The following is a 12,669-nucleotide window of genomic DNA, read 5'->3' on the forward strand; positions in this document are numbered from 1 at the left end:
AAGTGTCTTGTTCTGGCAACCAATCAGAGCTCAGCTTTCATTTTATAAACAGCTGTGGGTAAAATGAAGCTGCACTCTGATTGGTTGCCATGAACACCTAGAACATTTCAGCTCTCAGACATTTCACATTTTCCTGTCAGGACCTGCTGGGGGTTGTAGTCCTCCCCTTCCTTCTCATCTTTACTGAGTTCCTTCTCCATTCTGCAATTTTCCAGGGACCCCCCCCCCATCCACCCCCTGCAGGGTCCTGCAGACCCTCTACCCTGTCAGATGGGGGGTCTTATACCTCATTACTATTGATCCGGATGGTATCTTTGGAGGCCGAGAGGTTTTGAAGGATTCAGCTAAACTTGTTTTTTTCCACAATTGGGGTAAAATACGGTGTTCTCCTCCGGGTGCTCCGGGGGTCTCGGGCCAGAGACCTCCTCTAAGTGGATTCTGTCAGCCCTCTTAGATTTTTATTCATGTTAAAATCACTGCGACTGCGGATGAAACCTGAGCCAAAAACTGCGGCCTGGCACCAGACTTCCTAATGGGAATCCAGATGTAGCAGAGCTGAATGTGTAACATGATGTAATAAGATGGGCTCTAACCTGAAGATCCTCAGCCCCTGTGTAGCACCTATAACAACCTCCCGACCCCCCATAGGGGAGCCATGCTATTATATTGGGACCCTAAACATCAGGAGGGCCCCACACTACTACCTGCAGTTCCCAACGTGAGGCATTAGGGGGCCCCATATTCTACTTGGCTTGTGGCCAAGTATTTCCAGATCTTCCCTTTGTGATACTTGTAATCCTGGAGCCTATAAATGGGCCTTAGGCCGCGGTCACACGTACCGGTAGGCGCCCGTCTCTAACGCGACGCTAGCGCACAGGGGGCGGTCCTCGGCCCGAACGCACATGCGTTTCCAGAGAAACGCATGCGATCAGCTTATCAATCGCATGCGTTTCCCTGGAAACGCATGTGCGTTCGGGCCGAGGACCGCCCCCTGTGCGCTAGCGTCGCATTATGACGGACGCCTAGCGGTACGTGTGACCGCGGCCATTAAAAAATGCATGTGTTTTTGACCGTTTTTCCCAATTATCTTAATTAAAACAGATGCGTTTTTTTTACGAACTGCTTAAAAACGGTCCAAAAACGACCTAAAAACGCCACGTGTGTCTTCACCCTTATATGTACCGGGAAGAAGATGGTGAACTCCGGTGGCCCTGAGCGGGGAAGCGACACATGCAGGAAATTGGACGCATGATCTTAGTGAGTCGCGGCAGCTCCGAACCTTCGACGGGTAAGTAAATGAGCCCCTATGTGTCCAAAATTCCAAGTCCACCCCTGGTTTTCTTTACATAATTAAACCCCTATAATGCAGTAATTAGCAGCCAATGTCAGGCAGCAGCTGTAAAGGCAATAGAAGAATTGCTGAGAATTCATTATAAATACAATGTATCCTTCTCTATCAGCGACAAACTCTGCTCTAATTTGTTGTTTTTTATCTTTTTTTATTTCCAGTTTCCAGGAAACGTGTTGGATACAGATCTCAGCGCTCAGGTTAATTGGGTTCCCGAGGAACTCAGCCACTCAATTTGTCCGAGAGGGCGGAGACCGACTTTAGAAAGTCAGTGGATTTGTAGGAGTCACAGGGAATGACAAAATATGGGACCGGAGGGGCGTTATCTGCTCCTCACAGCTCATCAATCCTCCATTGTTACTACACAAATCCCGAATAAGTGCAGCGGCCTCCACGGGAAGTAATGAAGTGATATCACACATGGAGGAGGTTAATAGATTCTGCAGCCCCTCAGCATAGCAGAGCTCACTCTGCGCAGTCACTGCCAAACCCGCTGCCTGGATGAAGTATGAGGGGGGTCATGCCAAGGGTTTAGGATAAGCCAGTCTGACCACTGCATTTGTCAAGGCAAAAGCCTTTGGGAAATTAAATCTGGCTGCATCATTCTAGAAACAGCGCCACCATTGCCTATAGGAGGTATGTGGTATTGCAGCTTATGCCTGTATTGGGACTTATCTGCAATACCAACACACAGCCTATAAATGAGAGTGGTGCTGGACTAACACATCTTATAATTGTGACTAAGCTGCAATACCAGGCACTGCCTATAAGTAAGGGTGGCGCTGTTCATTAAAAGTAGAAGCCACGCATCTTTGAAGCATTACATTTTGATACAATGTATTGTCATGTGTCACTTCGGTGATTGGTCTGCAGTCTGCATTAAAGCACCTAGAAATATGCTGCACATGTCATATTAAAGATACAGATCTCATCTTTTAAATTCCATAAAGCTTATGGTTCTGTGAGCTACATAGCTGAACATACAAGCAATTAAATAATAGAGGCAGATATAACTCTTCTCACATCATTTTCACATGAGATGAGTCATGTTTAGTTGCTGCAGGGCTGGGTCACTTCAGAAGCCCCTGTCTTTTATTCTATAACACCTTGAAACATGCTGCAGGTGTCATATTAAAGATACAGATCTCATCTTTCAGATCGCGCTCATGGTCGGTGAGTTACAGAGCTGAACATACAAGCAGTTAAAAAACAGGAGGGGAACTGGATTTTTACTGCAACTTACATTTCCAACCATGTCTTTAGGCGCCTGTATCTCTGGTTCTGTAACCATAAGCCTGATGTGATCTGAAAGATGAGATCCGTATCTACGATAAAGTGTATTTCTACGTAGTACAGAACAGAAGCAAACGGTAACAAACCGCTAAACTTGACTCATCTCATGTGAAAATGAGCAGAGAAGAGTCATCTTTGACATAAAAGGAGAATTCTCGAGAGTTGTTATAGTTCAATGGGGTAAAACCTGGTGACAAATTCCCTTTATAGAAGGTTCTATCACATTTTCTCTCGCCAACAACTTTATCAATAACATTTCACCGCAGTTTATTTTTTAATAAATATTTTATAAATCAGGAGGTGAACCCCCCCCCCCCAGATGTTCTTAGTCCCTAAAAATCCACATCCACTAATAAGTCTGTGAGCCGCGAGGATTTGCCAAGCAGCGATCCGCTCCTGGTAGGTCCATAAAACTCCAATTACAGTAAATTGTTATGAATTTACTGTGGGTTTTATATAAAATACCATAAAAATACCTGTAATCCAGAATATTACAGATTATGTCATAGCCGTCACGCGAGGACAGAGCCAATCCTGCAATTTAGGATTAAATTGTCCCATTAGGTGAAGGTCTCTGGAATGAAGCGTCCTTGGCTCCGAGGATCCTCCGACCTTCCAGTCCAGCGACTAAAATAAAACTTTTCCGACCACGAGAACAATTTTACTTACTCTGGCAGCCGGGAAATAACTCCTGCAGAAAGGGAGGTCAGTCCATCATTAACACGGAGCGGCCGACCCTTCCAAGCCCAACTCCCGATCATCTCCAGCACCAGCATCAAGATGAAATAGACTGTGGCCTGCAAAATACAATGGACGGAATGTACCGCAACATAGTAACCATAACTGTACTATATTGCTACATGATGGAAGAGAAGTAACAAGTATATAACACTACAAAGAGGATCGCATAGGAGCAGTATTATAGTAGTTATATCCCTGTACATAGGGGGCAGTATTATAGTAGTTATATTCTTGTACATAGGGGGGCAGTATTATAGTATTTATATTCTTGTACATAGGGGGGCAGTATTATAGTAGTTATATTCCTGTACATAGGGGGCAGTATTATAGTAGTTATATTCTTGTACATAGGGGACAGTATTATAGTAGTTATATTCTTGTACATAGGGGGGCAGTATTATAGTAGTTATATTCCTGCACATAGGGGGCAGTAATATAGTAGTTATATTCTTGTACATAGGGGGCAGTATTATAGTAGTTATATTCTTGTAAATAGGGGGCAGTATTATAGTAGTTATATTCCTGTACATAGGGGGCAGTATTATAGTAGTTATATTCCTGTACATAGGGGACAGTATTATAGTAGTTATATTCTTGTACATAGGAGGCAGTATTATAGTAGTTATATTCTTGTACATAGGAGGCAGTATTATAGTAGTTATATTCTTGTACATAGGAGGCAGTATTATAGTAGTTATATTCTTGTACATAGGGGGCAGTATTATAGTAGTTATATTCTTGTACTTAGGAGGCAGTATTATAGTATTTATATTCTTGTACATAGGGGGGCAGTATTATAGTAGTTATATTCCTGCACATAGGGGGGCAGTATTATAGTAGTTATATTCTTGTACATAGGAGGCAGTATTATAGTAGTTATATTCTTGTACATAGGAGGCAGTATTATAGTAGTTATATTCTTGTACATAGGAGGCAGTATTATAGTAGTTATATTCTTGTACATGGGGGCAGTATTATAGTAGTTATATTCTTGTACATAGGAGGCAGTATTATAGTAGTTATATTCTTGTACATGGGGGCAGTATTATAGTAGTTATATTCTTGTACATGGGGGCAGTATTATAGTAGTTATATTCTTGTACATAGGAGGCAGTATTATAGTAGTTATATTCTTGTACATAGGAGGCAGTATTATAGTAGTTATATTCTTGTACATAGGAGGCAGTATTATAGTAGTTATATTCTTGTACATAGGAGGCAGTATTATAGTAGTTATATTCTTGTACATGGGGGCAGTATTATAGTAGTTATATTCTTGTACATGGGGGCAGTATTATAGTAGTTATATTCTTGTACTTAGGAGGCAGTATTATAGTAGTTATATTCTTGTACATAGGGGACGGTATTATAGTAGTTATATTCTTGTACATGGGGGCAGTATTATAGTAGTTATATTCTTGTACTTAGGAGGCAGTATTATAGTAGTTATATTCTTGTACATGGGGGCAGTATTATAGTAGTTATATTCTTGTACATAGGAGGCAGTATTATAGTAGTTATATTCTTGTACATAGGGGACGGTATTATAGTAGTTATATTCTTGTACATAGGGGGGCAGTATTATAGTAGTTATATTCTTGTACATAGGGGGCAGTATTATAGTAGTTATATTCTTGTACATAGGAGGCAGTATTATAGTAGTTATATTCCTGTACATAGGGGGCAGTATTATAGTAGTTATATTCTTGTACATAGGGGGCAGTATTATAGTAGTTATATTCCTGTACATAGGGGGCAGTATTATAGTAGTTATATTCCTGTACATAGGGGGCAGTATTATAGTAGTTATATTCCTGTACATAGGGGGCAGTATTATAGTAGTTATATTCCTGTACATAGGGGGCAGTATTATAGTAGTTATATTCTTGTACATAGGGGCAGTATTATAGTAGTTATATTCTTGTACATAGGAGGCAGTATTATAGTAGTTATATTCTTGTACATAGGGGGCAGTATTATAGTAGTTATATTCTTGTACATAGGGGGCAGTATTATAGTAGTTATATTCTTGTACATAGGGGGCAGTATTATAGTAGTTATATTCCTGTACATAGGGGGCAGTATTATAGTAGTTATATTCTTGTACATAGGAGGCAGTATTATAGTAGTTATATTCTTGTACATGGGGGCAGTATTATAGTAGTTATATTCTTGTACATAGGAGGCAGTATTATAGTAGTTATATTCTTGTACATAGGTGACGGTATTATAGTAGTTATATTCTTGTACATAGGGGGGCAGTATTATAGTAGTTATATTCTTGTACATAGGGGGCAGTATTATAGTAGTTATATTCTTGTACATAGGAGGCAGTATTATAGTAGTTATATTCTTGTACATAGGAAGCAGTATTATAGTACAGTAGTTATATTCTTGTACATAGGAGGCAGTATTATAGTAGTTATATTCTTGTACATAGGGGGCAGTATTATAGTAGCTATATTCCTGTACATAGGGGGCAGTATTATAGTAGCTATATTCCTGTACATAGGGGGCAGTATTATAGTAGTTATATTCCTGTACATAGGGGGCAGTATTATAGTAGTTATATTCTTGTACATAGGGGGCAGTATTATAGTAGTTATATTCTTGTACATAGGAGGCAGTATTATAGTAGTTATATTCTTGTACATAGGAGGCAGTATTATAGTAGTTATATTCTTGTACATAGGGGGCAGTATTATAGTAGTTATATTCCTGTACATAGGGGGCAGTATTATAGTAGTTATATTCTTGTACATAGGGGGCAGTATTATAGTAGTTATATTCCTGTACATAGGGGGCAGTATTATAGTAGTTATATTCCTGTACATAGGGGGCAGTATTATAGTAGTTATATTCCTGTACATAGGGGGCAGTATTATAGTAGTTATATTCCTGTACATAGGGGGCAGTATTATAGTAGTTATATTCCTGTACATAGGGGGCAGTATTATAGTAGTTATATTCTTGTACATAGGGGCAGTATTATAGTAGTTATATTCTTGTACATAGGAGGCAGTATTATAGTAGTTATATTCTTGTACATAGGGGGCAGTATTATAGTAGTTATATTCTTGTACATAGGGGGCAGTATTATAGTAGTTATATTCTTGTACATAGGGGGCAGTATTATAGTAGTTATATTCCTGTACATAGGGGGCAGTATTATAGTAGTTATATTCTTGTACATAGGAGGCAGTATTATAGTAGTTATATTCTTGTACATGGGGGCAGTATTATAGTAGTTATATTCTTGTACATAGGAGGCAGTATTATAGTAGTTATATTCTTGTACATAGGTGACGGTATTATAGTAGTTATATTCTTGTACATAGGGGGGCAGTATTATAGTAGTTATATTCTTGTACATAGGGGGCAGTATTATAGTAGTTATATTCTTGTACATAGGAGGCAGTATTATAGTAGTTATATTCTTGTACATAGGAAGCAGTATTATAGTACAGTAGTTATATTCTTGTACATAGGAGGCAGTATTATAGTAGTTATATTCTTGTACATAGGGGGCAGTATTATAGTAGCTATATTCCTGTACATAGGGGGCAGTATTATAGTAGCTATATTCCTGTACATAGGGGGCAGTATTATAGTAGTTATATTCCTGTACATAGGGGGCAGTATTATAGTAGTTATATTCTTGTACATAGGGGGCAGTATTATAGTAGTTATATTCTTGTACATAGGAGGCAGTATTATAGTAGTTATATTCTTGTACATAGGAGGCAGTATTATAGTAGTTATATTCTTGTACATAGGGGGCAGTATTATAGTAGTTATATTCCTGTACATAGGGGGCAGTATTATAGTAGTTATATTCTTGTACATAGGGGGCAGTATTATAGTAGTTATATTCCTGTACATAGGGGGCAGTATTATAGTAGTTATATTCTTGTACATAGGGGGCAGTATTATAGTAGTTATATCCTTGTACATAGGGGGCAGTATTATAGTAGTTATATTCTTGTACATAGGTGCAGTATTATAGTGGTTATATTCTTGTACATAGGGGGCAGTATTATAGTAGTTATATCCTTGTAAACAGGGGGCAGTATTATAGTAGTTATATCCTTGTACATAGGGGGCAGTATTATAGTAGTTATTTCCTTGTACATAGGGGGCAGTATTATAGTAGTTATATTCCTGTACATAGGGGGCAGTATTATAGTAGTTATATTCTTGTACATAGGGGGCAGTATTATAGTAGTTATATTCTTGTACATAGGGGGCAGTATTATAGTAGTTATATTCTTGTACATAGGGGGCAGTATTATAGTAGTTATATTCATGTACATAGGGGGCAGTATTATAGTAGTTATATTCTTGTACATAGGAGGCAGTATTATAGTAGTTATATTGTTGTACATAGGAGGCAGTATTATAGTAGTTATGTTTCTGTACATAGGGAGCAGTATTATAGTAGTTATATTCTTGTACATAGGGGGCAGTATTATAGTAGTTATATTCCTGTACATAGGGGGCAGTATTATAGTAGTTATATTCTTGTACATAGGGGGCAGTATTATAGTAGTTATATTCCTGTACATAGGGAGCAGTATTATAGTAGTTATATTCTTGTACATAGGGGCAGTATTATAGCAGTTATATTCCTGTACATAGGGGGCAGTATTATAGTAGTTATATTCTTGTACATAGGGGGCAGTATTATAGTAGTTATATTCTTGTACATAGGGGGCAGTATTATAGTAGTTATATTCCTGTACATAGGGGGCAGTATTATAGTAGTTATATTCCTGTACATAGGAGGCAGTATTATAGTAGTTATATTCTTGTACATAGGGGGCAGTATTATAGTAGTTATATTCTTGTACATAGGGGGCAGTATTATAGTAGTTATATTCTTGTACATAGGGGGCAGTATTATAGTAGTTATATTCCTGTACATAGGAGGCAGTATTATAGTAGTTATATTCCTGTACATAGGGGGCAGTATTATAGTAGTTATATTCTTGTACATAGGGGGCAGTATTATAGTAGTTATATTCCTGTACATAGGGGCAGTATTATAGTAGTTATATTCTTGTACATAGGGGGCAGTTTTATAGTAGTTATATTCCTGTACATAGGGGGCAGTATTATAGTAGTTATATTCTTGTACATAGGGGGCAGTATTATAGTAGTTATATTCCTGTACATAGGGAGCAGTATTATAGTAGTTATATTCTTGTACATAGGGGCAGTATTATAGCAGTTATATTCCTGTACATAGGGGGCAGTATTGTAGTAGTTATATTCCTGTACATAGGGGGCAGTATTATAGTAGTTATATTCCTGTACATAGGGGGCAGTATTATAGTAGTTTTATTCCTGTACATAGGGGGCAGTATTATAGTAGTTATATTCTTGTACATAGGGGGCAGTATTATAGTAGTTATATTCCTGTACATAGGGAGCAGTATTATAGTAGTTATATTCTTGTACATAGGGGCAGTATTATAGTAGTTATATTCCTGTACATAGGGGGCAGTATTATAGTAGTTATATTCCTGTACATAGAGGGCAGTATTATAGTAGTTATATTCCTGTACATAGGGGGCAGTATTATAGTAGTTACATTCTTGTACATAGGGGGCAGTATTATAGTAGTTATATTCTTGTACATAGGGGGCAGTATTATAGTAGTTATATTCCTGTACATAGGGAGCAGTATTATAGTAGTTATATTCTTGTACATAGGGGCAGTATTATAGTAGTTATATTCCTGTACATAGGGGGCAGTATTATAGTAGTTATATTCCTGTACATAGAGGGCAGTATTATAGTAGTTATATTCCTGTACATAGGGGGCAGTATTATAGTAGTTATATTCTTGTACATAGGGGGCAGTATTATAGTAGTTATATTCTTGTACATAGGGGGCAGTATTATAGTAGTTATATTCCTGTACATAGAGGGCAGTATTATAGTAGTTATATTCCTGTACATAGGGGGCAGTATTATAGTAGTTATATTCCTGTACATAGAGGGCAGTATTATAGTAGTTATATTCCTGTACATAGGGGGCAGTATTATAGTAGTTATATTCTTGTACATAGGGGGCAGTATTATAGTAGTTATATTCTTGTACATAGGGGGCAGTATTATAGTAGTTATATTCTTGTACATAGGGTGCAGTATTATAGTAGTTATATTCTTGTACATAGGAGGCAGTATTATTGTAGTTATATTCCTGTACATAGGGGGCAGTATTATAGTAGTTATATTCTTGTACATAGGGGGCAGTATTATAGTAGTTATATTCCTGTACATAGGGGGCAGTATTATAGTAGTTATATTCCTGTACATGGGGGCAGTATTATAGTAGTTATATTCCTGTACATAGGGGGCAGTATTATAGTAGTTACATTCTTGTACATAGGGGGCAGTATTATAGTAGTTATATTCTTGTACATACGGGCAGTATTATACATACTATACTAGTTTGCATGCTATTTAGGGGTATTGTTACTGTATATCACTGTATGTTTTATTTTGTATCTTTCTATATATATCTCACTATTTATTTACAATTACTTTTCTTACAGGAACCACATATTGTAACCTTTGTCCTATGTGACATTACAGACACTTGTATGTTGTATCTCATTGCTCGTTATAGTGGATAATGGAGATTTTACCTTGTGATTAACAGGGATTGATTGATAAATGATTTTATGGGAGAGTTCGGGCTTCATGTCTACTAAACCTAATCACTGACATCTATGATAGGAAAACCAGTGAATATAAAATACTGTACAATAAGTCAATATAGAGTTAGGTCCATAATCCACTTGTGATCACAGCGGGGTCAGTACATGACCTGAGGTCTCCTGTCCGCCCCTCAGATCCCATAGTGAGACCCTATGGACATAGCGCTGCCACCTGTCCGTACTGTTCTCACCTTATCCACGTAATCTGGCACTTCCTCTATAGTTTTATAGGAGGTTTCATTTGGATATAGGACATAGAACATCATCCGGACTCCTTGGGAGACAGATATGTTGCTTTGGCCCGTGAAGCCTCCCATGGCTGTCGGGAGCGAATGTGGAATAAGAATCCAATAATTTGTATGTATGGAATCACATGGATCGTGTTGTCACATGCAGATGACAGCCGCTCGCTGATACAATGTACGGAGACACTTCCTGGTGAAACCTGATCCAAACACAGAAGGAAGAACACGTGACCCAGGCAAAAGTCCAGGGGGGGGGGACAATGCGAGCCTATGGGAGACACGGAGCCGCAGCAGAGGCCGCTGGGACCACGATAAGATAAAAGCTGCCACATATCACACACATATCACAGGCGCATCTGCAGGTCGCACTTTACTCTTTGGGACACTGATAATACCTGACCCCACAAAACCTTCCCCAGGGAGGACAAACAAGAGAAATAACACAGGACTCCATCATAAGAAACAACTATACAGAGAGAAGAGAAAGAATTCTGAAAAACTCGGATAATCAAAGATAAACATTCTACAAAACGATACAATTATATAAACAAATAATAAACAAATACAATAAGACAGTTTGGGCTTAAAGGGGTCGTCCCATTTCAGCAAATAAATGTTATTGTTTGAATTATTAAAAGTTATACAATGTTCCAATAAACATTCTGAATCAATTCTGCGCAGTTTTCTCTGATTGCTGTCACTATAGGAAATGTCATTGTTTGTGGACAGAAATCTGATGCGCACTGAGGTCACACAGGTGCACGGCTCGTTATGTATCACACTGCTCTGATTACTGTCCATGATACTAACGAGCCGCACATGTGTGACCATGCTCAGATTTCTGTTCACTGGAAGTAAATCTAGAAGCTTCTTATATCTCTCCAGGGACAATACATAACACTGGCTGCTGAGAGCACAGAGCACAGCAGTGTGAGGTCTGATTACACATCCCTCCAGGGACAATACATAACACTGACTGCAGAGAGCACAGAGCACAGCAGTGTGAGGTCTGATTACACATCTCTCCATGGATAATACATAACACTGGCTGCAGAGAGCACAGCGCACAGCAGTGTGAGGTCTGATTACACATCTCTCCGGGGACAATACATAACACTGGCTGCAGAGAGCACAGAGCACAGCAGTGTGAGGTCTGATTACACATCTCTCCGGGGACAATACATAACACTGGCTGCAGAGAGCACAGAGCACAGCAGTGTGAGGTCTGATTACACATCTCTCCAGGGACAATACATAACACTGGCTGCAGATAACACAGAGCACAGCAGTGTGAGGTCTGATTACACATCCCTCCAGGGACAATACATAACACTGACTGCAGAGAGCACAGAGCACAGCAGTGTGAGGTCTGATTACATATCTCTCCGGGGACAATACATAACACTGGCTGCAGAGAGCACAGAGCACAGCAGTGTGAGGTCTGATTACACATCTCTCCAGGGACAATACATAACACTGGCTGCAGATAACACAGAGCACAGCAGTGTGAGGTCTGATTACACATCTCTCCAGGGACAATACATAACACTGGCTGCAGAGAGCACAGAGCACAGCAGTGTGAGGTCTGATTACACATCTCTCCAGGGACAATACATAACACTGACTGCAGAGAGCACAGAGCACAGCAGTGTGAGGTCTGATTACACATCCCTCCAGGGACAATACATAACACTGGCTGCAGAGACCACAGAGCACAGCAGTGTGAGGTCTGATTACACATCTCTCCAGGGACAATACATAACACTGGCTACAGAGAGCACAGAGCACAGCAGTGTGAGATCTGATTACACATCTCTCCAGGGACAATACATAACACTGCCTGCAGAGAGCACAGAGCACAGCAGTGTGAGGTCTGATTACACATCTCTCCAGGGACAATACATAACACTGGCTGCAGAGAGCACAGAGCACAGCAGTGTGAGGTCTGACTACACATCTCTCCAGGGACAGTACATAACACTGGCTGCAGAGAGCACAGAGCACAGCAGTGTGAGGCCTGATTACACTTCTCTCTAGAGACAATACATAACACTGGCTGCAGAGAGCACAGAGCACAGCATTGTGAGGCCTGATTACACTTCTCTCTAGAGACAATACATAACACTGGCTGCAGAGAGCACAGAGCACAGCAGTGTGAGGTCTGATTACACATCTCTCCAGGGACAATACATAACACAGGCTGCAGAGAGCACAGAGCACAGCAGTGTGAGGTCTGATTACTCATCTCTCCAGGGACAATACATAACACTGGCTGCAGAGAGCACAGAGCACAGCAGTGTGAGGTCTGATTACA

General features: G+C 39.6%; 1 protein-coding gene across 2 annotated transcripts in view; it reads right to left on the minus strand.

Annotated features, from left to right (window-relative positions):
* Positions 1–10,566, minus strand: part of AGMO (alkylglycerol monooxygenase) — a 121,264-nt gene extending 110,698 nt beyond the window's left edge. The window contains exons 1-2 of one of the 2 annotated variants that reach the window (XM_072154885.1): positions 10,302–10,566; positions 3,311–3,438 (exon numbers count right to left, since the gene is read on the minus strand). In XM_072154885.1, the coding sequence (XP_072010986.1) occupies positions 3,311–3,438; positions 10,302–10,427 (254 nt within the window). In that variant the 5' untranslated portion in view covers positions 10,428–10,566. Of the gene's footprint in view, positions 1–1,182; positions 1,289–3,310; positions 3,439–10,301 lie in introns of those variants that run through there. The other variant, XM_072154886.1, reaches the window with a different exon arrangement.
* Positions 10,567–12,669: the final 2,103 nt, after the last annotated feature.

This window comes from Engystomops pustulosus, chromosome 5 (genome assembly GCF_040894005.1).
Source record: "Engystomops pustulosus chromosome 5, aEngPut4.maternal, whole genome shotgun sequence".
NCBI lineage: Eukaryota > Metazoa > Chordata > Amphibia > Anura > Leptodactylidae > Engystomops > Engystomops pustulosus.